At 62.3% G+C, this 24479-nt stretch overlaps 8 protein-coding genes across 8 annotated transcripts in view; 6 read left to right on the top strand and 2 right to left on the bottom strand.

Moving 5' to 3' along the window:
- RHTO_01448 (DNA polymerase epsilon subunit 1) overlaps positions 1–1770 on the top strand; it is a gene marked incomplete at both ends in the record, with an annotated part of 7719 nt that extends 5949 nt beyond the window's left edge. The window contains 3 exons of the mRNA XM_016415130.1: positions 57–1305; positions 1365–1707; position 1770. Of these exons, the coding sequence (XP_016272920.1) occupies positions 57–1305; positions 1365–1707; position 1770 (1593 nt within the window). The remainder of the gene's footprint in view (positions 1–56; positions 1306–1364; positions 1708–1769) is intronic.
- A 1626-nt stretch (positions 1771–3396) lies between these two features.
- RHTO_01447 (Ankyrin repeat-containing domain protein) lies at positions 3397–4314 on the top strand (the record flags this gene model as incomplete). Its single annotated transcript, XM_016415129.1, has 3 exons — positions 3397–3426; positions 3512–4223; positions 4277–4314. 3 exons carry the CDS (start codon positions 3397–3399, stop codon positions 4312–4314), a joined length of 780 nt encoding a protein of 259 aa, XP_016272919.1.
- Positions 4315–5087: 773 nt separating this feature from the next.
- On the top strand, positions 5088–6540 carry RHTO_01446 (uncharacterized protein; the record flags this gene model as incomplete). Its single annotated transcript, XM_016415128.1, has 8 exons — positions 5088–5172; positions 5234–5274; positions 5319–5478; positions 5537–5658; positions 5714–5751; positions 5790–5885; positions 5945–6160; positions 6216–6540. The coding sequence occupies 8 exons, from the start codon at positions 5088–5090 to the stop codon at positions 6538–6540; spliced, it is 1083 nt and encodes a 360-aa protein (XP_016272918.1).
- Positions 6541–7271: 731 nt separating this feature from the next.
- RHTO_01445 (uncharacterized protein) lies at positions 7272–8655 on the top strand (the record flags this gene model as incomplete). The annotated part of the gene is made up of 5 exons (XM_016415127.1): positions 7272–7350; positions 7417–7605; positions 7697–7818; positions 7878–8266; positions 8328–8655. 5 exons carry the CDS (start codon positions 7272–7274, stop codon positions 8653–8655), a joined length of 1107 nt encoding a protein of 368 aa, XP_016272917.1.
- An 806-nt stretch (positions 8656–9461) lies between these two features.
- Positions 9462–12430, top strand: RHTO_01444 (RNA-binding protein; the record flags this gene model as incomplete). Its single annotated transcript, XM_016415126.1, has 4 exons — positions 9462–10689; positions 10748–11715; positions 11775–12270; positions 12327–12430. The coding sequence occupies 4 exons, from the start codon at positions 9462–9464 to the stop codon at positions 12428–12430; spliced, it is 2796 nt and encodes a 931-aa protein (XP_016272916.1).
- Positions 12431–12736: 306 nt separating this feature from the next.
- On the bottom strand, positions 12737–16604 carry RHTO_01443 (peptide alpha-N-acetyltransferase; the record flags this gene model as incomplete). Its single annotated transcript, XM_016415125.1, has 13 exons — positions 12737–12925; positions 12987–13336; positions 13421–13654; positions 13719–13965; positions 14027–14096; positions 14180–14259; positions 14367–14498; positions 14578–14897; positions 14977–15297; positions 15380–15505; positions 15588–15942; positions 16031–16224; positions 16376–16604. The coding sequence occupies 13 exons, from the start codon at positions 16602–16604 to the stop codon at positions 12737–12739; spliced, it is 2847 nt and encodes a 948-aa protein (XP_016272915.1).
- Positions 16605–17030: 426 nt separating this feature from the next.
- RHTO_01442 (cohesin-associated protein Pds5) lies at positions 17031–22377 on the top strand (the record flags this gene model as incomplete). Its single annotated transcript, XM_016415124.1, has 16 exons — positions 17031–17306; positions 17370–17554; positions 17648–18450; positions 18508–18659; positions 18739–18803; positions 18863–18961; positions 19042–19276; positions 19354–19429; positions 19484–20133; positions 20189–20353; positions 20438–20637; positions 20697–21010; positions 21071–21191; positions 21251–21365; positions 21424–21639; positions 21697–22377. 16 exons carry the CDS (start codon positions 17031–17033, stop codon positions 22375–22377), a joined length of 4353 nt encoding a protein of 1450 aa, XP_016272914.1.
- Positions 22378–22474: 97 nt separating this feature from the next.
- On the bottom strand, positions 22475–24087 carry RHTO_01441 (uncharacterized protein; the record flags this gene model as incomplete). The annotated part of the gene is made up of 3 exons (XM_016415123.1): positions 22475–22564; positions 22620–24020; positions 24085–24087. 3 exons carry the CDS (start codon positions 24085–24087, stop codon positions 22475–22477), a joined length of 1494 nt encoding a protein of 497 aa, XP_016272913.1.
- Positions 24088–24479: the final 392 nt, after the last annotated feature.

Genomic DNA, 24479 nt, shown 5'->3' with positions numbered 1-24479 from the left:
CCCCGCCCGCGCGTCCGGACCTCGGCGGTCGCGAGGCGGACGCGAACGCGAGCCAGCTCGGAGACGAGCTCGTCAACCCAGAGCTGGGCAAGCCTGGATGCTACTCAAATGCCTGTCTCGAGGTCGAGGTGCGGAACCTCGCCGTCGACGCGGTGCTCCAGTCAGCGCTCGTCTACGAGCTAGAAGGTGGAGAGGGTGGCGGGATCGACGAGGCCGCCCACAACCTCGACGATTATGCGAAGGGAACAGCCCACGCTCCGCACGTCCTCGGCGACGCCATTCTGCCGACGTCGACGTTCAATATGGTCCGCGCAATGGTCAAGGCGTGGTCCGTCGAGGCCGCCAAGCCGGACGGCGCGCACTGGCGCCTCATGCTCGACCACTTTTGGCGATGGGCGTCGTCGCCGGCCGCCAAGCTGTATGACCCGGCGCTTTATCGCTTCGTCCACGGCCTCATGCGCAAGACGTTCTCCCAGCTCCTCGCCGAGTTCCGCCGCCTCGGATCTGACATTGTCCACGCCGACTTTGGCCGCATCTTCCTCCTGACGAGCAAGCCGTCCTCGTCGACCGCCTACGCCTACGCCAACTACCTCGTCTCGTCCGTCACGACGCGCGAGCTCTTCCGCTACGTCCAGCTCGAGATCGTCCGGTTCTGGGACCAGCTCGTCTGGATGGACGCGGCCAACTCTGCCGGCATCGTCTGCCCCCGACCTGACCTCGACGAACAGCCTCTCGACCAGGTCGAGGTCGAGATGCAGTTCAATATCGCGACGTACCTCCCCGACGCCGTTCAGGACGACTTTACCAAGATCATCGGTCGCTTCGTCCACGGCATGCTTGTCGCCAAGCGTCAACAGTCGGCCGACCTCCGCACCCCGCTCCGTATCCTGCAGAACGGCCTCGAGACCGTCGACCGCGGCAAGGCGAACGGTGACAAGGACGGCGACGATGACGCGAAGAATCCGGCCAAGACACTTATCAGCGAGACGCTCACTCGCCAGCTCCTCAAGGCCGTGACGAGGCTCAAGGACGCGCACGCCGACAAGGAAGATCCCGAGTTTTTCGACTTTCCCGAGCTGCCCGGCTCGCATCTTCGGCCGAAGAACCCCGTCCTCGAGTTCATCAAGACCACCTGCGCCGTACTCGCCCTGGCGAAGGACGTCAGCGAGGAGGTTGTCATCCTTAAGCGCAACTTGCTCGACCTGATTGGCGTGCGCGAGTTTGCCAAGGAGGCCATCTTCGTCAACCCCTGCCTACCGTTCAAGGTCCCGATGGTCGTCTGCCGCAGTTGCAACTCCATCCGAGGTACTTTCTCGCGTGTTCGGTCGACCCGCGCGTGCGCTAACCCTCTGTCGGTCTTGCAGACCTCGACCTTTGCCGCAACGTCGCCTTCCTCGTCAAGGACCAGCCGTGGCTCTGCGAACGCTGCTCGACCGAGTACGACCGCGCCGCCATCGAAGCCCTCATCATCGACTCGCTCCAGCGCCGCCTCGTCTCGTACCAGCTTCAGGATCTCCGCTGCAGCAAGTGCAAAACGATGAAGTCGGAGAACCTCCGGTCGCATTGCGACTGCTCGGGCGAGTACCAGATGTCCGAGACGAGGCAGGACCTCGTGAAGCGCCTCCAGGTCACGTCCAAGGTCGCCGACTTCCACAACCTCCAGGTCCTCGCGACCGCCGTCGAGTGGATGCAGGAGCTCTTGCACTGGTGCGTGCAGCGGTCGACCTCATCTCGCATAGCTTGCTGACGCTCGTCTGGCCATCTCGCAGATAACCTCTCCTTCGAATCTCCTTTTCTATCGCATGTTGTCCCCTCGCATGTCGTCTTCTCCGTCCTCTTTGTTGCCAACAGTAGCTCGTTCGCATCGCAATATGTACCTCGCCTGAGTCTCACGAAGAAGCTCTTTCGTGCAGGGAGTCCGTACTCTACAGGAAGCGGCCAGGTCATTTGCCGTCCTCAGACGTCCGCTGGGATGCGCCTGGTTGACCCCAGGAAGCTCGACTCCGCACTCTTCCGCAAGCGCGCGTATCGTCTCGAGTGCCGCCTCGCTGAATGGGAGGCGCTCCGTTCTTATCTGCTTGAGCCTCCCGAACCGCTTCGTCTGACGCATCAAACCGAGAATCTGCTGCGGCTTGGGGGAAGGACGAGCGTAAGGCAGCTTAACGATTGGTGAGTGTTGCGGCCATCGCGAGAAGGCGTCGACCAGTGTGTCGAGGTCAATGCCGCGGACGAAGACGAGTGACTGAAGCGAATTGAAGGAGGTGAGAACACTCGAGAGATCTGTGTATGGTTCGTACCAAGCCGGAGAGTCGAGGGCTAGAGAGAGAAGGGTTGCCGGGTGCTCGAGGTCGAGTAAGGTGCATAGGAAGCTGTCCGCATCGTCGTATGCCGCTTCACGCAGCGCGAGGTACGTGCGGGAGGAGGAGTTGACGAGATCAGCCGCTCTCAAGCCGTGCAGGCTGCGGGCATCGATTCGCAGGAAGAGATGATGTCACCTTGCTGGTCGGAGATGGGCGACATCGGAGTGAGTGTTCCGGCCCTGTCTTGAGTCCGTCTCATACAACGACGAAGGCGGCGCTGGCGGCCAAGTACTGGGTGCGCTTTGGATGTGAATGCTGAGTGTTTGCAGGTTGCGGTGGTGCAAGAGCCAGCGAAAGTGCGTAGGGTCGAGAGGGTGAGCCAGAGGTACGAATCGGTCGCCGATAGACAACTCGCGCAAGTTTGGTAGGAGGTCGTCGTTCGGAGGGTGCAAGAGGGCAGCGACGACATTCCACATGGAGTGAACGCTGAGCTCTTGGACTGCGACGAGTCCCTCGAGTAGTTGCGCGGCTTCTTGTGCGTGTGGACGAGGCTGAAAGTTGCCCAACGGATCGCCCTGCAGTTCGAGGCGGCGGACGCGGCACAGGAGCGACGCTTCTATCGCGACCAGCTTGAACAATCGTTGATGGTGGTAAGCTGCTGGCGCGCCAACCGTCCGGAGAAGGCGGCCGGAGACGATGTCGCGGAACCGACGACAGACGAGCGCAACGCTGGGCCAGCTCAGATACTGGGAAGCGGTCTGACTATCGGTGAGCTGGAGAACGGCGTCCACGAGCTCGTCTGGCAGCCTGTCGAAGTAGTTCGGCGCTCGCTTTGGATGTAGGACGAGAGGGCGGGAGGCGGGTGCGACTGGCACCGTGGGAGAGTCGATGGTCGGCACAGACATGTAGCAGGGAATTTCAGCGACAGTCCAAGCTAGCAATGGATTCGATCTGAGGGTGGCAGCGAACGGGCAATAGCTGACCCTGCTGTTCGCTGTTCGCCTCTTCGGCCTCAACTAGTCCTCTCGCACAGCTATTTCTCGCTTGCTGGGCTGGTGCGAGGCTGTGAAGGTTGCTTGGGCGGTGTACAACGAGGATGGCGACTCTTCAGGACCTCCCGGTCGAGGTGCGCCCCCTCCCCATTCTCATCAGTTGAAGGCGAGACAAGCGAATGCACGGCTTCTGACGGTTCTTGGAGATGCTCGCAACAGCTTGTGCTCGACATACACCTGTTCTCCCTCTCGTCAGCCCTCCCCATCGTCTCCCGCCACTTCCGCAACCTCTTCTCCGCCACCAGCCCGTGGCACCGCGCCCGCTTCCTCCTTCTGCGCCACGAGCGCAAGACGCTCGCGCACGCCATCAAGTACACCATTTGTACACTGGACGTTGTTCACGTCCTCGAAAAGATCGCGCATAGTCAAGGCAAGAAACTCAAGTGCCCGCAGTTGCCGCGCCGGCTCTTCAAGGGTATCGGGAGGGGCAAGCAGGAGGATCAGGTCGATCTTCCGCTCATCACCCACCTCCTGGAGACGTATCGCTCCTCGCCAAACAGCCAAGATGGCTACCCTCTCGCTCGCGCCGTCCTCGGCCGGCACCTCCCCCTCATCCGGCTCCTCCTCAGACACGGCGCCGACCCTTCGCTCAAGGGCGGATGGGCCGTGACGACGGCGATTGCGAACGGTGACCAGGACCTCGTGCGGATGCTGCTCGAGCGCGAGGTTGATCGCGAAGAGGCCGGTATAGCGGACGACGAGGTGATTTTCAAGGCGAAGAACGGCTCGGCAAAGAAGCGGCGACGAGGCAGTACCGGTGGAGGAGGGAAGCGTCGGCGAGTGGAAGACCGGTGTCCGGCAACGAAGGAGATGCTGGAGACGGCGGTCAAGGCGAAGCAGTGGGCGATTGTAGACTACCTGACCGCCAAGGGTGAGTATTGCGCTCGTCTCCTCAGCGAGCGCTACTGACGCTCTAACTGTCAGGCGCACCGCCGAGCCTCAACGTCCTCGCAATGCTCTAGACCTGTCCTACCTATAGACGTGCGTCTCTTCTGCTCTTCTCGGCCGCTCGCGATGTGAAACTGACGTATCTGCGCCCAGCAGTATTGTTGTCAAACCTATCGCATTGTGTCGCTGTGCACCGTGCGCCTCGTCCCCTTGTTCAGATGCGGAACTTGCGCGCAGAGGCCTCCGCTCGCACCGCCCGCCTGATGCCTCGCTGCTCCGCCTCTCAGCTGCACAGCAATCGACTTTCTTCTCCAGGTTGACACATCCGATACGGAGAAGCGCTCCGCGGCGCCTCCGACTCTTCGCGTCCTCGTCCAGCTCGCACAGTCCTCCGCGGCCGATTGCAGCAGTCCTTCGCGCCGTTACCTGGTACCGCAGCTGCTACGCCCGCCTCGGCCAAGTTCCCTCGTCGTTTGACGACAATTTCGCTTTGCGGAACTCGCTCCCCGCAATCTTTTGACGCGCGACTCTCCTTCGCCCTGCTGCTTTCGCTTCTCGACGCCAAGCCGCAACCCGCACGACCCATCAGAGGAGGCAGCGCTCGAGCCAGCACGCTCAATGCTGAAATCTCTCTCTCCTCATCCCGAACACTCGCCCTTCATTCTACCGACGCTCGCACCCAGCTCTTATCGGCCGATGTGCGCGTGCACACGACTCGACAAAGCTTTTCACCACCCTGCCGCGCTGCTTGACAACCCTCCATCGTCTCTCCTACATCTCACAGCCTCCCCTTTTCTCCTCCCTTCGTCTCTCCTTCTCGGCACCCCCGTTGCCGCTCCCGCTTCCTATGTCAACGAACGACACCTCGACTTGGTACGATGGCGACGTCCCGACCATGTCGGCGCCTCAATCGCTCGCAGATGTCGTGCTCGGTGAGTCCGCGCTGCCCAGGAGACAACAAGCGGGCGTGCTCACGGCACTCATCGACGACAGGTCCGCTGCAGGTCGGCTATCAGGATGCGTTGCCGCTTGTCGTGCGGCGACCGCAGTGCTGACGGAGGTCTTGGCAACAGTCCAGCTCATCCTGTTCGGGGTGTACCTCAGCCTGTTCATTCTCTACGCCGCTCTCGGCGAACTCAAGAAGCATTCTCGCGTCGGTCAAGCAGCGCTCACCGCTTCCTGCGTTCTCAACGCGGTCTTTTCAGGCTTTGTTTTCTACGAAAGCTATCTCACCGCAGGTTCGCCCACTATTTCGTACAACATCCCACGTACGCTGACAGCTCTGCCTCAAAACAGTGTCGCAAAACCGATCCTCCTTCGTCCTCGAGAACAACGACCTGACCTGGAACGTCCTCCCGATGCTCATTGGAATCATTACGGCCATCACTGAGGGTTTCCTTTCGGCGAGGGCGGGTCAAGTGAGTTCCACGAGCTAGTTCAAGACGCAGGCTTACTGATCAGTCCTCACTACAGCTCATCGCCTCCCGTCTCGTCCGCATCCTCTTCTGGGTGTGAATGGGCTTTTGATTGCGCTCGTCCTCATCGGCAGCGCCGTCACCTGCGCAGATGGTGTCCTGTATCACGACGGCGCCGAGGCGGCCGACCTCGTTATCCAGTACACCACAGGCAACTCGATCTACTTCTGGTTCGTGCCACGCTCCCTAGACGGCTCGTTGTGTTCCCTCTGTTGACAACGACACGCAGGGCAAGCTGCGTAGCCGATATCTCCATCTCCATCGCCTGCGCTTGGTCGCTTCGCGCTCGGATCGCAGGCTTCAACCCATCGACGGATTCCCTGCTTCGGCACTTGATCTCGATCGCCTTCCGAACGGCAGCCTACACCGCCGTCTTCTCTCTCGCGTCGGCCATTCTTGCGACCGTCTACGGCGACGATACCTTGAACGCCTGGATCGTCTATTGGTGCGCGCGATCTTGTCAGTCTCTTCGACCCTTTACTGACTCGGCCGCTTCACAGCTTCTGGATGTTCATGCCCGCCGCCTACGGCCTCTCGCTCTTCACCTTTGCGACGTCAAGCAAGCGCGCGATCGAACAGCGCCTCGGCTCGAGCGGCAGCCAAGGCAACGTCGGAGGAACCGCTGCGAAGCGCCGAACGACGTTCAAGACGTCCGCCGTACCAGGCGAGACGCCCATTCCGCTCGAAACCATCCGGCTGCCTCGGACGCAGCCGCTCGAGATCCACGTCCAGCACGAGCAGGTGGTCTCGGTGGATCACAACGACGACACGGAGTCGAAGGGCGGGAGCAGCGAGAAGCACCATGGGCCGGAGTGGGAGGTGTAGCAAGGCAGCAACGCCCGTGCACACCGCCGTCCCACTGCCAGAGTCTGAACCTTCAGCTTTTCAGCTTCCCTTCCGCCATTGACCTTCCTGATTTTGTCTCTTGAGTTCTCACCGCTTCGCTTGCCGTTCCAGCTCGCTGCGGGACAGCGAACGACTCAATACGATGCTCACACTTGTGCCAGCTTCAGCGAGAGGCAACAGTTCGTCGTCGTCGTCGCCGCCGCGACATAATTGACGAAGTCCGGAGCCTCCCTCCCCTCCCGACACACACTTTCCAGCTGTGAGTCGGAGTGCTCTGCAGTACCTGATTGCCAAAGCGCAACAGCCGCGTGCCGAGGAAACTTCGAGGGAGACGACAGTACAAGTCCCTTGTCCTCCTCGCTCGTCGTGCCTCTGCTCTTGCAATTCCGGGCTGTCGCTAGGCCGTGGCTCTGGGCGGCTTTGCGCGCACATCACCTCCCATCGCGGGCAAGCAACATACTTATGCGAATTTTCCACCCCCGCAAGTCGAGCACTCCCAGGACCGCCTCGACCCGCTCCTGCCTCCAGCGTCGTCGCTTTGGTCGCCAAGGCTCATGGCGGCTCACTGGCTCGTTTCCGTGCTTTGTGCTTCTCTCTGAGCAGACTGCTGTCGGCGGGAGTGCGCTGGCAGTCGTCGGCGCATCGCTTGCGGACACCGTCCACCTCCAACCAGTGATCGAACTCGACGACGCACGACCAGCCTCGAAGCCATGTCAGACTCGTCAGGCATTTACGCGGGCGATGTGCTCAGGCCGGAGGCGCCTCAGGGCCTCACAGACCTCCTGCTCGGTGCGTACGCTTTCAGCAGGCATAGGAGGTAGCGGAGTCCGGACTGACAACTTTCCACACTCTCAGGACCGATGCAAGTCGGCTACCAAGTCCAGTTCTTTGGTTTCGGCATCTTTTTCACCTTGTTCGCCGTATACGCCGCGACGGGCGAACTGCGGCGGCACCAGCGCATCGGCCAACTCGTCTTGGTCGCCTCGCTCGTCCTGAACTTCGTCTACACCTCATTCGTCTTCTACGAGTCGTATATCACTGCCAGTACGTTGTCGGAGCCTTCATTGCGGGTCTCGCCGAACGAAACCGACGTTTCTTCTCGTCCTGCGGTACTGACGCCTGTGTCCTCCCGCAGTCTCTCAAGATCGAGGATCGTTCGCTCTCCAGAATGGCGATGTTGCGTGGAATGCTTTGCCAATGCTAATCGCCTCAATCACCGCCTTGACTGAAGGATACTTGACCGCACGAGCAGGCTTGGTGAGTCCCGTATGATCCGTTCTCCGCTCGCTCACTGACGCTCCCTCTCTCTTACGCAGCTCATTCTCTCTCGCCTCGTTCGCATCCTCTTCTTCGTCTGGATGGGATGTTTGATCGCTTTGGTGATCATCGGCGGCGCTGTCACGACCGCAGACGGCGTCTTCTACTACAACGGCGCCCAACCTGGAGACCTCGCGATCTCGTACAGCGCAGGCACAGCGATGTACTTCTGGGGATCGGCTGTCGCCGACGTTTCGATATCCATCGCCTGCGCTTGTTCCCTCCGTTCTCGCATCGCCGGCTTCAACTCCCGCACCGACTCCCTCCTTCGACACCTCATCGTGCTTGCCTTCCGGACGGCGCTGTACACGGCCGTCGTCTCGCTCGTCTCGGCGGTCGTCTCGAGCGTCTACCGCGATAGCGATGTGCGAAGCTTCGTTGTCTACAGGTTCGCCTCCTTCTTTCCTACAGTGCCTTCGACACTTGCTGACTCATGTTGGCAATGCTAGCTTCTGGCTGTTCATGCCGGCCGCCTACGGACTCTCCCTCTTCACCTTCTCCGTCTCCTCCAAACGAGCGATCGACCAACGACTCGGTTCGAGCGTCAGTCCGGGCTACGTCCCTGCGCAAGGACCGAAGCGACACCACGCGGCGACATCTCCACCTCCCGAGACGCCCATCGCGCTCAACAACATGCGCGGAGCGCAACTCCAGCCTGGCGGGCAGATTCCCCTGCAGATCAGGGTGCAGCATGAGGAGGTGGTATCAGTCGATGAGGGAGACGACGTCCGGGACTCGAAGAGTGGTATAGGGCGGCAAAGGGACTGGGAGGTGTGAGCAGAGAGGTACGGGGGAGGGAAGGGAGGAAGAGGTTGTATCGTCCAGGGGGCGCCGGTAGACACAGCATTGGCTTGTTCGCATCATCTTCATTCTCGCATGTAGTCTGCATTCATCACTCGGCTCGTTGCACACGCTGTAGGACCGGTGAACGGGTTTCTCGATTTGGTCCACCGGCCTGTCACGCTGCCATCGTCTCGTCCAGCGGCCCGAACGCCATGCCCTGATTGTGCTCGACGTTCTGCATCTGGCGCTGCGCATTCATCGCTCGCCGGAGCATTGGTCGTGCGGGAGGGAGGAGGAGCGGACTCTTTATTCTCTCTGTCCTCGTTCGCTTGCCTCATCCTCTCTAGGTCTTGCGGTTCAGCGTGTTGCTATACAGATCAAGGAGCTCACTTGAACCCTATCGCAACTCCCCGGGCGTGCTGCGAGCGCATCGTCTCCCCCCGACGCTGATTCCGCCAAAACGCCCTCGGCTCCCGCGTCCTGCGGCGGTCCCGTAGCACTACCAGACTGAAAGCAATCCGAGCGATCTATCTCATGCAACGTACGCCCCCTCCAGCGAGAGCCATTTTCGCGGCCTTTCGTCGCTGGTGAAGCTTTGTCGCCTTCGCTCACACCAGCTCGCGCTTGACGGCTGTCCGGACTGCTAGAAGTGCGCTTGCGCTCTCGAGAGATCGCCTCAGCCCCGCCACCACCCGTTCCATCGACCCGCAAAGTCGCGCGAGCAGCTCTTTCGACCGCCCGGTTTCCCATCGCCTCAACCCGGCCAGCGCCAGCTCACACAGGCCTGCAGACAAGCAGAGATGGCGACCTGGGCTCAGCGCGCATCGGCACCGACCGACGCGCCGTCCCCAGCCTCGTCGAGCACCCCCGCCGCCGACCCCTCGACCTCTTCCTCCTTCCCATCGCCGCAACCTCCCGCGCCCGCTCCTGCACCCAAGAAGCGAACACAGTCGCTCTCCAAGGCCAACGCATCGGACAACTGGCGCGCCTCGGCCCGGCCGACCTCGGCTGCCGACGCTTCCAAGGCGAGCGGCGCGACCAAGGCTTCGGCAACGGGCGCTGCGAATACGGGCGGCGACGAGGCGGACGACGGCGGATGGGAGACGGTCGAGAAGAAAGACAAGCATGCGACTGCTGCTTCGTTCGGCGGGCGGTTCGGCGGCGGGAAGAAGGGCCACAAGGACGGCTCGAAAAAGGGTGAGGGTCGAAGGTCGGGCAGCAACGAGAAGGGAAACGAGTCGAGCGGCGCCGAGGGAGGCAAGGGAAAGGGCTCGGCAGGACGTGCGCGAGCTACGTCGTCTGCTGCACCGAAGGAGAAGAAGGACTCGGCAGCGGCGCCTGCTTCCTCTTCACGACCATCGCTGAAACCGGCGGCGAGCTGGGCAGACGATGACGGGACGGGCATGCTTCCCTCTCCAAATTTCGGAGCGTCCCCGGCTCCTCCAGCCGCGGTCAAGGATGATGCGGCGGTCGAAGGTCTCGCGCTGCCGCCGTCCGAGGCGCCCTCCCCTACCTCGGAGAAGCCTCCTCCCGTGGAAGCGCCGGCCAAGAAGCAGGAGCCGGCGCCGCCGAAGGTCAACGTGTGGAGCGTGAGGAAGGAGCAGTTGGCGCAAGCGGCAGCGTTCACGCCGGCCAGCGAGGTGCGAGCGAAGGGTCAGGGCGAGGCGCCAACGCCCAAGGAGGCTATCGCTGCGGGGAAGAAGCAGGCAGAGAAGCAGGCGGACAAGCCGGCGGCCAAGCAGCCGCGACAACCGCAGCAGTCGCAGGCGTCGAAGAAGGAGGGCAAGGCGCGAGCTGGCGAGGCTGAGCAGGAGGGCAAGGCTGCGAAGGCGTCGAGCACGGCTGGATGGTCGAGGACGCCATCGGGGTCGCAGCAAGGACCCGTCGTCGTCGCAGGTGAAGACGCGGCGAGTTGGCCGGCGCCGGAAGATGCTGTCAAAGGCCAGGACGAGTCGGTCAAGCCGAAGAAAGAGCAGGCCGAGAAGCTCGAGTCGCAGCCGGCTGCTACAGGCGGCAAAAAGAAGAAGGGTGCGTGCCCGTCCTTCTCGTTGCCAGCGGGATCCTGAACTGATGTGTTCTCACACAGGCGACAAGACGAAGTGGGTCCCGCTAAAGGCCGAGATCACGGTCAACCCTAGCAGCGGTGGCGCATCGAAGGCTAAGGCGAAGGGCGCGCGAGTCGCGAGCGGAGCGGGCGGTCCCGAGAAGAAGGGCGCAGCCGCTCCTGCCTCTCAAGCGGCACAGCAGGGTCAGCAGCCGAGCAAAGCGGCCAAAGCGGGGTCTCCTGCTGGTCAGGGTACGCACCCTCTGCCGGCGAAGCCGCCTGGGCAGGCTCAGACGAGCAAGGCGGCGAAGAAGGCGGCCGCTGCGGCTGGCTCGCCTCCTCCGGCCAACCGCCCTCCCACGCTCGACACGAGTTGCGACTCCGAGGGCATCATCCGTCCTTTCGGCACTCTCGCTGCGCCCAATTCGAACATCCCCGCCTCAGAATCGTCGTCTCCGTCCACCTCCGCCTCCCCGTCTCTCGCCCAGGCCTCGAAGCCCGACTCGGCGTCCACAGCTTCCGATGCGCCTTCGTCTACTCCTGCCACTACCGCTGCTCCGTCTACGACCGGCAGCGAGCCCAATTCTGCCCAGCCGCCGCAGCAAGGTCTGCCTCGGCAACACGCCGTCTTCGTCCAGCCTCCAGCTCAGCAAGCTTTCGCAGGTCGCGGTCGCGGACGCGGCGGCGTTCCTATGCGTGGCGCGAGGGGCGGTGCGCGTGGCGGCATGAACGGCAACGGTTTCGGCCGGGTGTTCCACCAACAGCAGCAGCATCACGCCGCGATGACCGCCGCGGGCTATGTCCCCGTTCCAGTCGACGTCGATGCGTATGGCTACCCAATCCTTGACGCGTATGGCTACCCCGTCGCTGCCGCTCAGCAGCAGGCTCAGCAGCAGGCTGCGCCGGTCGACCCGCGCATGCTTGACCCGACGAGGTACTGGCTCCTCGGCCAAATCGAGTGGTGGTTCTCGGTCGACAACCTGTGTCGCGACTTGTTCTTGCGTCAGCAGGTGCGCTCACGTTCTCTCCCTGTCTCTACAAGCCGTAGCTGACGCCCGCCGTTGTGCAGATGGACAAGAACGGCTGGGTCCCGATTCCTCTCATCGCCTCCTTCAACCGCATCAAGAAGCTCACGACCGACGTCTCGATCGTCATCGAGACGATGCGCTTCACCCCGCTCCTCGAGGTCTCGCCGAAGGGTCGCTTCGTCCGTCTCGCTCAGACTTGGCCCGACTGGGTCCTCCCGAATGCCCAGGCGAACGACGATGTCGAGAAGGACTTCGAGGAGGCGAAGAAGGAGGTCCAGGAGCTGCATGAGCGCAAGCAGAAGGAGGAGGCCGGCGAGAAGAAGGATGTCGGCGAGAAAGAGGGCGAGGAGGAGGAGCAGGAGGCGGATAAGCCGGCTGATGCACCGGATGTCGAGGCTGACCCCGCCGCCTCTGATGCGCCCGCGGAGCAAGTCAACGGGCATGCCGAGCACAGCGAAAACGAGGACTCGAACGCCGAGGCTGCGGCGGCGAGGAAGGAAGATGCGCCCACTCGAAGAGAATCGTCGCCCAGAGAAGGTGCGTAGCCTTCCTGCGTACCGTCCGAGTGCCGGTCCTAACCTTGCCTCGTTCAGCACCCAACACCGTCTCGCCGAAGGCTCTGCCCGCCCAACCCATCGTCGACACGAGCGTCGCCTCCGTCCCGGCCAATGGCTCACCCTCGCCCTCCATCGCATGACCGCTTAGACTCCCTCGCACCCGCATGATCCCCTTACAGCATTTCCCCCGCAAAAGGACCATTTCGACTCGACTCTCGCTCTGCGGTCTGTCTCAGTCCCTCACCGCACACGCCTCTTCGCTTCTTCGTCGTTCCCGTTGGATCCGTACTTTCCTCATACCTAGTTTCCCCTCCATTGGCCTGGCTCGCTTCTCACGCAATTCTACACAGCACTGTTTCTCGCGCTCTCCCTTCTAGTCGTCACATCGAGAGACCTGCGAGTTGCGAGTGTTGAATTGCGCTTCCTTCGTCTATGCCCATACGCATCTACGCCTCCTCCTCTCCGACCACCTCGCTTGCGTCCTGCCCGAGTTTGGCATCCATTGCCTGCAGCTCCTCGGCCGTCTTGAACGCGCGCGCGAGAGGGTATTTCTGCGCGGCAACCGTTCGGAAGGAGTCGAGGTCGGCCGATGAAGCCGAGACGCTGATAAGGAAAGCCATGCCGCGCGAGAGTTGCTGTCGAGGCGAGACATGTCAGCAGGTCGGGGGAGAAGGGCGGGAACGTAGTCGAACGCACCTTGATCGTCGGCTTGAGCTCGTCGTTCTTCACGAGCTGCAGGACGAGCTCCTTCGCGCTGTCCTGCTGCTCGGTGCCGAGCAGCCGCTTTGCCTCGGCAGCCTGCAAGAGCCACTCGGCGTTCACCGGGTTCTTCTGCAGCTGTGCATCAACGAACGGCGCGAGAGGAACGTCCGAGCCGCCAAGGAGCGCGGCCAGAGAGGAGGAAAGGGCGGACGCGACGGCCGCGGGCTCAATCGTTGCGGATGAGGCAGCGAGGGCGAGGCGGACGAGGGTCGGGAGAAGCGAAGGGGCGGAGGCGTCGAGGGAGTAGGCGGTTCGGAGTGCCTGTGCAGCCGAAAGCAGCTTGCCTGTTGGGATACCGGCAGAACCGTATCAGCCCTGGTCAGAAAGTCTCGTCCGAGATGCCAGCAGAATGGTTAGCTGTCACGCACCTCGTCGCACCTCGACCTCAGCCTTCAACCTCCACGTCTCGACATCCTTCGCCTTGACCCTCTCAAGCGGGCGCAAGAAGCGGAGAGCCTGCTCGAGCGGGTCCTTCGAGGCGAGCGTCATGTGCTCGACGCCGAGCGGGTCCTTGTCGTGGTAGACGTTGAGCGCGACGGCCGACTCTTCCTCCTTTGCCGGCTCCTTCTTGGCCGGCTCTTCGGTTGCGGGCTTTTCGGCGGCTGTTCACCACTCCAAGCTCGTCAGCCGAAGTCGTCGAGCTGAGAAGAAGAAACGGGAACGCACGCTTCTTGCCCTTGCCCTTTTTCTTGTCCTTCTTGCCGCCTGCCGCCGCGGCAGCAATCTCCTTCTCCTCCGCCTCCTTCTTCGCCTTCTCCTCCGCCTCCTCCTTCTCCTTCCTCGCCTTCTCGGCCTCCTCTTCCTGTTTCTTCTTCTGCTCTTCCTCGTCGGCGCTCACACCGTTTGCGGCCGAGCCGTTCGGGAGTTGCGGAACGGAGAACGAGGAGGGCGAGTCGTGCATGCGGCAGTAGATCTGGTGGCGACGGCCGTAGTCAGCGAGACGCGCTGGGGCGAGAGCGCTTCAGACAACGCACTTCGATAGCGCTCTTCGCGGCCGACGCGAACCGAGGGTGGTCGCGCAACTTGTCCTCGAAGCGGAGAAGCCTGCAGAGCCGAAAGCATCCTCGGAAGTCAGTAACGATGGCGCAGCGCGAAGGCTAATGACAGCAAGAAGAAGCTCGACGCACTCGACGTAGGCATTGAGGGTGTACTTGCGCATGCAGTACGCGTGGAAATCGTACTGGTCCTCCTCGACTTCCTGGAAGATCTGCGTAAGGACGAGGCAATAGTGAGTGAGCGCTCCGCCACGAAAACGGCGCGCAAGCCTTGCAAAGCAGGAGTCGACGACCCGAAGATGAAGCGAGCCGAACTCACGTCGAGAATCTGGTGGTAGCGCCTCAACGCCCGTGCCCAGTCCTCCTTCGCGGCGTAGGCGTCTCCTTCCTCCTGGATGAACCAAAGGCACTGCATCTCAACGAGGTCTTCGAACGGCGAGGGGGCGTCCTTCTGCGCGCGTGGCGACCCGTTAGAATCGTCAGCTTGCTCTCCTCGCGCGAAGCGACGAAAATGCCTCGCTCGAACGCACCCTGGTGAACAACCCCGCGACCTTCTCCGCCTCCTCCATCTCCCCATTCCTGATCCTATACTTCGCCGCCTTACAATTCAAGAACCGGTCCTGACCATCCAGCTTCCTTGCATCTTCCATCGCTTGGGCGGCACCAACTGCGTCCCCTGCACGCTTGAGGATTCGCGCGCGAAGGGTGTGTAGTTCAGGGAGGGAAGGGGTGTGGGAGAGGGCGAGTGAGAGGGTGGAGAGGGCGAGGGAGGGCTGAGAGAGTTGCGAATAGTGCGAGGCGAGGAAGTAGAGCGTCCAGAGGTAAGTTGAGGGGGAGTCGGCGGTGTCGTCTGCAGACATTTTCGGCGTAGTAGTTAGCTCAGCCCTCTGACAGGCACCGAAGCGAGCACGATTCGGACGCAAACTCACCATCCCCAATCTCGTCCGTTACGACCGCGCCCCTCTCCTCCAAGCTCCTCCTGAACCCCTCCACCACCTCACCCACGATCCTCGCCTTCTCCGCTCCCTCCTCATCACCCGTATAAAGCGCCTTGACATCCGCAAACAGACTCGGGACGCCCTTCGAGAGCGCGGTGAGGAGGTACTTGGAGACACGGGTGCGGAAGGAGGAATGGGAGGAGGGGCAGAGGGAGAGGGCTAGGCGTGGGATGGAGAGGGAGCGGGGGTATTTGGTGGAGAGCGCGTCGAGGAGGGTGACGGCGTGTTCGCGCGTCGCAGAGTCGGCTGCGTCTGTGCGTACACATTCTCCCGCATCCATCAGTACAAGCTCATCACGTGGCGGTACTGGATCGAGGAAGGGCGCCCGACGCACCGCAGTCTCCTCCCTGCGCCTGAACAGTCGCCTTGATGTACTCGGTCGACTCGGGATTCTCCTCGAGGAGAACCTCCCATGCCCAGAGAGCGGACTCGGTACGCCCAAGCTTGAGGAGGAGGCGGGCTGTGCGCCGTGACCAGTCGATCGAGGGCGAGTCAGCTTCGAGGAGCGCTCGGAGTTGCACGAGAGCATAGGGTCGACGCACCACGCTGAACCGAGTACGCCGTCCTGTCCACGATCTGCCCACTCTTCTCGCTCAAGAACTCGATGCAGCGCTCATACTCCCCCGCTTCCTCGAGCACCTTCGCATGGAACAACAAGACCTCTCCAAACTCGACATCTCCCTCGGGGACCTCGCGCAGCATCGACTCGTAGTAGGCGAGGGTTTGGCATGCGGCGGGGTATTGCGCGGCGAGGTATTGGGCGACGGCGAGGGCGATCCAGTTGCGCCGAAGGCGGGGCTGCGAGCGGAGGATTTGCAGGCGGACGCCGACGTAGTCCGTGTAGTGTCGCAGGTGAACGGTCAGGGTCGACAAGTCGTTCAGGAGGTTAAGCGAGTCCTGTGGATAAAAGGACGAAGGGAAGGAAGGTACAGGTCAGCCTCGCGGCAGAAGCAACTCATCCGGCCAGAAGGACCCTCGCGCGCACCTTCTCGATCTCGCACGCCTTCTTGTAGCACTTGAGCGCCTCCTCAAAGTTCTTGTCCGCGCGGAGACACAGCGCATAGACGTGCCAGACGATGTGCGAGCCCATGTCGTTCTTGACGCCGCGCTTGACGAGCTCGTAGCCCTCGTCCTTGCGGTCGAGGCAGCAGAGAAACATGCCTTTCATGCAGAGGGATTCTGTGCGTGCACGTTGGAGCAAGCGGTCAGGTCGTGTGCTTCGAGTGGAGAGTCGGTCGAGGACAAGGGGCGCAAAGTCGCGGCGGCAGTCTCCTGAGTCTCGCGCACTCCCGCCCGTATCACGCCACCGCAGAGAGAGTGTCTTACGCACCTCCATGCTCGGGATACTGGTCGAGGATGAGCTGCACCTCGTCGAGACCCTTCTGGTACTCCTTGGCCTCGTACCTCGTGAGGACGTCCCTGAACCTCTGGGCATTCTGCTGGTCGAGGTATCGGTTGTGCGACTTGTCCTGTACGCCAGTCTCGTAGGTTGCTGGCGGAGGCGGAGGGGGAGCAGCCGACGAGGGCGCGGGCTTGGTGGGCTTGCGACGGGGCGGCATGGCGCGGGACGAAGACTGGCGGTGAGCTACAGAGCACACAGCGATGCCAGTCACGAGCTAGGCGAGTCCAGGAGAGCGAGCGAGCGAGCGAGTCGACCACGGCGAGAGCGACGAGCGACGAGGACGAGGTCCCCTTCGACCCTCGCAGAGTGAGTCGCTGTGAGGCTGGCCGTACTCGTGAGAACGTACTGAATACGATGGTGCTACTCCCGGTATTCCCCGTGCTGTTGCTGATTTTCCACTTTGATGGCACGTCCTCGTCGCGTCCTCTCTCTCGTTGACATCGCGCTCACTCTCTCACTCCCTCGCTCACAGCGCACTGCTCGCCTCGCTCAGACTCTCGCTAGGACCACACTCGTCTGCCACGGCGACCCGTCCAACCCGCACACCGCGAGCTGCCCCCGTTCGCCCGCTCGCTTCGTCGCGATGGCAAAGCAGCGACTCGCCGCATCGCACACGCTCCAGGGCGCACAGTCGACGTCTGACCTCGCCAAGCGACTCAAGGCCATCCACGAACAGCTGTCCAACTTTGACCAGGACGACGTCGACACCGGCTCGCTCGACAAGGTCGCACGCCAGCTCGTCGACCCCAAACTCCTCCTCCACAAGGACAAGGGCGTAAAGGCCTACGTCGGAGCGTGTCTCGTGGACGTCCTCAGGCTGTACGCACCCGAGGCGCCCTACACACCCGCCGAACTCACCGTGCGCTCCCTTGCCCCACTTCGTACCTCTCAAACGCGCTGACACCCACTCGCGCACCCGCAGGACATCTTCGACTTCCTCATCCGCCAGCTCAAGCACGTCGGGAGCCCGAGCGACCCGCACCAGGCCGAGTACTTCTACATCGTCGACTCGCTCGCCAGCGTAAAGTCGATCGTCCTCGTCTGCGACCTCGATGCGGCCGACGACTTGATGGAACGCGTGTTCAGGATGGCGTTCGATACTATCTCGTGCGTCGCGTGCCGCACTGCACCGGTTGACTTCTCTGCGTCAATGTGAGCAGCGGAAACTGACCTCCCAAGTTCTCTGCACCGTTCGCACAGCTCCAACTCGCCGAAGAACGTCGAACTCGCCCTCCTTGACATCCTCCTCGCGCTCCTCGAAGAAGTCTCGACCGTCCCCTCCTCCGTCCTCGACGTCCTAACCGCCCAATTCCTCCCTCGCGCCGCCAAATCCCGTTCCTCTGCGTTCCGACTAGCGGTGGAAGTCGCGCGCGGCGCGTCGGACAAGTTGCAGAGGTATGTTAGTCAGTATTTTGGGGAGACGATCGTGGCGGTCCTTGAGGGGGGAGTGGTGGGCAAGGGGAAGGGGAAGGGGAGGAAAGGACGGAGGGGCGCGGTGAGCGAGAGTGAGGAGGAGAGTGAGGAGAGTGCGGAGGAGGAGGACGAGAGCGATGCGAGTGAGCAGGGCGCGGCGAAGGGTGGTAGGGGCAAACGGAAGGCCAAGACTAAGGCTCAGGCGAAGCTCAAGGACGGGCGGGACAAGGCTGGACGCGCGGCTGGCGGGGGAGCAGACGACGACGATCTCCCCTCTTCGTTCGTTGAAGCGCACGACCTCATCCGCTCGATGAACCGCCACGTCCCCTCCCTCCTACTCAACGTGATCCCCCAACTCGCCGAAGAACTCACCACCAACTCGCCTGCGTACCGCAAACTCGCTACGACCACGCTCGGGCAGATGTTTGGAGAACCAGTTGGGCATGGGGATTTGGCCAAGGCGTTCCCGGGCGTTTGGCAGGAGTGGTTGAGGAGGAGTCGCGATTTGAGCGTCAAGGTCCGCATTGCGTTCTGCGAGAGGCTCGGAAAGGTGTGGAAGGAGCACCCGGAGCTTGCGAAGGACATCGAGGGTGCGCACCTGCCGTCTCCCACTCTTCTGCTCGTCGCTCACCCAAGTCCGCCCGCAGCCCACCTCCAGCACTACCTCCTCGTCGACACGGACGACAAAGTCCGACTCGCGGCGTGCCAGATCTTTGACGGGCTCGACTACGAGACGGCGAGCCACCATGTCGGGAAGACCGCGTTACTGACCTTGGCGGAGCGGACGAGGGATAAGAAGGTTCGTCTCGAGTCGCGTTCAATGATTTGCGTTTGGTGGGGCAGGTGGTTGACGAGTACGTGTGTTCTCGGATGAACAGGAGAAGGTCCGCGCCGTCGCGTTCAAAGCGCTCGGCAAGCTCTACAACTCTGCCTTCCCCGATATGTGCGTCCCTCAGCTCCTCGCCTCGCCTGCTCGCCTGCTGACAATGCTTGACGTGACAGCGAGAGCCACGACGAGCATGCGACGATGCACTTTGGCTGGATCCCGGGCTTGTTGCTCGATGGGCTGGCGTTTACGGAGGGAACAAACGTCACTTCTTCGTGAGTCTCGCTTGGCACTCCTCCGCACGGTCCGCTCCTGAACAGCATGTGCTGATGGCTGCTCATGTGCGGGTGCACAGCGCCATGCAACGCCACCTCGTCACCTCGACCTTCCTCACCTCGATCCTCCCGCTCCCCTCCTCCGAAAAAGACGCCGAAGACCACGCCTCATGGACTGACCGCTTCCTCCTCGTCGAGAAGAACCTCAAAACCCCGACTCAGCGCGCGGCGTTGATGAGTCTTACGAGGCTGGAGCAGCGGACGGGAGAGGGGAGTATGTGGGAGGCGTACCTCAAGACGTGCGAGAGGTACAATGTGAGTCGGCCTCGCCACGGCTTTGTATCACCTCGCTTCCTACGTGAGCTGACGCGACTGAGATGTCGAACGAATAGGGCGGGATCATTGACGACAAGGACCAGGTCGAGCCGATCAAGGGCTTCCTCAAGAAGGTCATCCAGGCCATCGCCGGTGAGTTTCTAGCATCTGCTCCAGCATCCACCTTAGCTGACGCTCTTGCTGCAGCCCAAATGCCCGACGGCAAGGCGAGCGACGACTTGTACACCTTCGCCAAGAACAACGTCCAGCAACTCTACCGCGAACTGCGGACGATGCTCGACCCGCAAACCGACCTCAAGACGTTCGTCAAGAACGAGCGCGACTTCTTCCGCCGCCTCGACAAGCAGGGCGAGAGTATGGTCGCGACGTGCACCGCGTTCGTCCGCTTCGCGTGCTTGACGCTCGTCAACCGCTCGAGCGTCCCGCAGCTGCTCAAGCGGTTGCAGCAAGGCGCGGGAGGGAAGACGACGGGTCATGACCGCGAGGCGGCGGAGTTCGCTCAGTCGGCGAGGCGCGTCCTCGTCTTCGTCTCGAAGAACCGCCCGGCGCTGTACAAGGGCCACGTTGCCGAGCTGTCGAAGCTGCTCGCCGACGGCGTGCCGGGCGAGCTCGAGAATGGCGAAGACACGACCGAGCCGCCCGTCGACGTCTGCGCGGTCGTCCTCCACGCGCTTGCCAAACTCAAGATGGCCGAGCCGAGCGTCGCGATTGACTCCAAGCTCTCGAAGAAGGCGCTGCAGTTTGCGAAGGAGGGCAACGCGATGCAGGCGAAGCAGGCGGCTACCCTTCTCGCGCTCGATTCGGGTCGACCAGGCGTTGTCGGTGATCTCGTCGAGGTGCGTGACTTTGCTCACCGGCCCAAGACGAACAACCGACCTGTCTCTGCCGCAGCACCTCTCCGAAGCAGTCGGGACCGCCTCGGAAAACCAGCTCGTTTCGCACTTTGCGGCACTCGCTCGACTAGCCCGTTACAGCCGCGACAACTTTGACAAGCATAGCGAGGCGATCACTGCGGCGGCGTTGCAGACGCTGACGAAGGCTGGCGATGAGGAAGAGGTGCGTGACAGTTTAGCGCGACCTGCGAGAGTTATTGCTCCGGCGAAGCCTTCCGCTAACCTCTACAGCTTCTGCCTCGCGCAGAATGCCGCCGACGAAGGCGCCACTTGGTTCGACGCGCGCATTCCGCCGGCGACGACTCGTGCCCGCCTGCTCAGCATCAAGATCCTCACGAACCGCTGCCTCGCCTACGCCAAGACCGACTCGGCGGCGAAGGTCAGCAAGCCCGTTCTCGACCTCTTGTGGCCGCTCCTGCAGCAGTTTGGCGGTGGCGACGCGTACAGGTGAGCCCTCGCGGTGATTTTGCCGGTCAAGCGAGACTGACCGCCTTCCGCTCCTTCAGCCCGCCTGTCGCCTCGCACATCCGACTCGCCTGCGCACTCGCCATCCTCAAGCTCGTCGCGTCCGGCGAAGCGGCTTTCGTCAAGTCGGTTATGCAGCACCTAGACGAGCTCACCCGTCTCGCGCAGGACACCACGTTCGAAGTCCGCGAGGGCTTCCTCAGGAAGCTGCTCTTCTACCTGCGGCATGGTCGCTTCCCCCGCATCGTCCTCCCGCGCTTCAACATGATGCTCTTCCTCATCGCTCACGAGCCCGAAGTCGAGCTGAAGGAGTCGATCCTCACTTACGCGCGGTCGAGGAAACGTCTCCCCGATCGTGCGTCCTTCCCTCCCGTGCGCTTGCCTACCTGGCCATGCTGACGCCGGTTGCTTGCAGAGGAGCGCCAAGCCCTGTGGGAGCAGCCGTTCCTCCGCCTCATCCACCTCCTCGCGCATCACCCCGACCTCGACCCGGACGTCGACCACGTCGAACCCGAGAGCATCAAGTTCATGGCGCGGTGTGTACCGTCCCTTTCCCATTGAATTGTGCTCTCGCTGACGCTTCCGGGTGCCGCAGCTACCTCGAGGAGTACATCGACATCTTCGCGACGTCCGAGAACGTCTCGTACCTCTACCACCTCGCGCTCAAGGTCAAGACGGTTCGCGACAAGCAGTCGCGCGTCTTCGACAAGGTACGTCCCGCGTCTTCCGCTCGCTTAACAACACCCGCTCATACTCCTCCTCCCGCAGAACCTCTACCTCCTCTCCGAACTCTCCCAACACCTCCTCAAGCGCCACGCCGCCCGGCACTCCTGGCCAATCCCGACGTACCCGAAGCAAGCGTCTTTGCCAACCGATATCTTTGCGCCGCTTGGCGACGACGACGAGGTCAAGAAGGTGCTGAAGACGACGTTCCTCGACGAGGAGGTGTTGGGCAAGATTGAGGAGAAGCCTGAGAAGAAGAAGGTGCGTCGCCAACATTTGACCATTCTTGAGTGTATGCTGACATGCTCATGATCGCAGCCTACCGGTCGTAAGCGCGTCTCAACCGCCGCCGCGAACGGCGAGTCGAAGCCGAAGCGGGCGAAGACGACCAAGGCCGGCTCGTCGACGGCTAAGAAGCGCGGACCTGCCAAGGGCAAGACTGCGAAGAAAGCGAAGAAGGAGTGGGACTCGGATGCCGAGGACTCGCCTGATGAGGAGTCGGAGGAAGAGGAGGAGGACGAGGAGGAGGACGAGAGTGCGGACGAGGTTGTTGTCGACAAGAAGGGAAAGAAGCCTGCGCGTGGTCAGCGAGGCGGACTGCGCAGCGACCCTGGAAAGAAGCTGGAGAAGGGTATCGGCGCGGATGCGAGTGGGACGGAGACGGAGGAGCAGGCGGACGAGGATCAGGACGAGATGGACGTCGACAAGGCGGCGCCAGCGAAGAAGGGCAAGGCAAAGGCTGCGACGCCGAAGAAGAAGGTTGCGACGCCGAAGAAGGCGAACGGCCGCGCTGCCGCTCCGTCATCGGCGAAGAAGGGCGCCAAGGGGAAGAAGGCGGCGTCGGATGAGGAGGATGGGGCGGACGCCAAGCCTCGCAAGGCTCTCCGGGGACTCAAGCAGCCGCGTAAGATGAAGAAGGCTGACCTCGACGCGGTCAGCGACGTGGGCGACACGGAGGACGAGGCGATGGACGATGCGGAGGAGGGAGGGAGCGACTGAGTCGGGTTCTCTCGTTCGCGCGCAGGTTGGACGTAGTCATCGGTACTTCTCTGGGTCTAATGCAATTGTTGTCATTCTCCTCCAAATGCAAGGGCCGCTACAAGCCTGTCTCGACGAGGATGCGAGCGAAAGATTCGAGATCGACGAGCCCTTTGCTCCGCGCGGCGTATTCAAGCATCTCGTTGAGCTGCACCAGCGAGACGTCAGCTCGCAGAGCGTGAAAGGTGTAGGAGAGTACGCACATCCCCGTCCGTCATCTTCTCCTTCAAGACCCTACACGCCCACTGCAACTCCATCAACCCGATCGCCCTCTCGCGCTTCGGCAACACACTCTGCGGCGACTCCTCAAAGAACAAGTCGAAGGTATCTTGAGCGGCGGCGACGTCTTCTGCGGTGATGTCGTCCGGATTGCCGCGTCGTCCTCGACGAGATTTCTTACCCTTGCTTTTGGCAGGACTCTTGCCCTTCCCTTTCGCTGAACCGCCGATGTCGTCCTCCGAGTCGGTTGCCGCCTCACTCAAGGATGAGTTCGAGTCGTCTGGCAGGGCATCGAGCGCCGCACCAAAGTCCTTCGCGCTGACGTCCTCGTCTTCCGGCAGGGGATTCGCCCGAGTTGATCGTCGAGCAGGCTGTCGCCGTAGCTTCGGTGCGTCGTTCTCCTCGTCCGCCACCGCCGAAGCCTTCGGTTCTCCAGCTCTTCTCAACCTCCTCCGACTCTTGCCCTCCTCTTCCTCCTCCTCTTCATCCCGATACTCCTCCCCTTCCTCCCCATCTTCCTCGTCCGTATCACCCATCAACACCTCACAAGCCTCCCTAAACCTCTCCCTCCTCACACTCCTCCCCCCTTCAACCTCTTCGTCGTCGCTCGCGACTTCCTCGAAGAGCTGCATCAAGTCGGCGCCGGCGAGGCCGAGGCGGTGCAGTCCGAGGGAGCGTAGGGCGGAGGGAATGGAGGTGAGGGAGATGCGAGAGGCGGGAGGAGGAGGAGTGGGGAGGGTGAAGGAGGGAGACGCGCGTGAAGTTGGACGAGGGTCGGGGAGGAAGCCGCCTGCTGTGCTGAATTCGGCAGGTGGCTCTGGGAGGTATCCGCCACCTCCTGCGGAAGTCGACGCGGAGTAGTCGACTGCCATTGGATCGCCCGAGTCGGCGAGAGGAGGAGGAGGGAGAGGGAGGAACCCGCCTTCGCTCGCGAAGTCGTCGAGGAGGAAGCCGCCCTGTCCCGTGTCTGCACTGGAAGCCTGCATGTCCGTGTCGCCTGGGGGATCAGGGAGGAAGCCCCCGCCTAGATCTGCGCCGCTGTCCTCTGGAAGAAAGCCTCCTGCTCCTCCCGCATCATCCTCGGGCAAGAACCCTCCTCCGTCCGCAAAGCCTTCCGCAGGCGGCTCCGGCAAGAACCCTCCTCTCAATGCATCCGCACTTGCACCCGCATCGCCCGCAACAAGCTCCATCTCGTCGTCCTCGCCCTCCTCGTCATCCAGCACAACCGCCTTCCTCGCTTTTTTCCGTGGCGGAGGCCGTGCGTCTGAGTCTGGTGTGTGTGTGGGAGAGACAGCAGCGTCGAATGCGGCGTCGATCAAGGCTAGTCGCTTGTTTGCTCGGGAAGCTGATGAGGTTGAGGCGGAGGGACGGGGGCGTCGCGGGGCCTGATGGGAGCGGCAGTCGGTCAGTATAGACTTGCTCGTAACGATACGGGGACGTCGCACGCACCATTGCGCTGACAGACCGAAGTGTGTCCGCTCCGTTCGGCGAGGAGGACAGCGAGGCGGACGCGGTGAGTTGGTTCGGCTGCGCTGGTTCGGCTGTGTGCGAGTGCGAACGTTCGCCCTTTGATGTGTGAATGGCTAAACTTGGCACTTTGTCGCCGACTGCGAGATTTGGTTGTGGAGGAGGAATGACGCACCCGACGACGACCCACCTCGCTCTCCCCTTCTCTCTTTTCTCTTTCCCAAGTCACTGACACGCTCAGCAACCTCAGACAGAGCCACTCGAGCCAACCCAGCGACAACCGAGTCGAGCACCCGTCAAACCCGCACCTTCTCCGCTTCTCTCCCCACATCCCATCGCTCCCACGCCCTCGCACACACTCAAAGACCGCCGAGCAC

This window comes from Rhodotorula toruloides, assembly GCF_000320785.1.
Source record: "Rhodotorula toruloides NP11 unplaced genomic scaffold Scaffold13, whole genome shotgun sequence".
NCBI classification, from domain to species: domain Eukaryota; kingdom Fungi; phylum Basidiomycota; class Microbotryomycetes; order Sporidiobolales; family Sporidiobolaceae; genus Rhodotorula; species Rhodotorula toruloides.
Note: the sequence above shows the minus strand (reverse complement) of the source record. Positions and strands in the feature narration are given on the sequence as shown.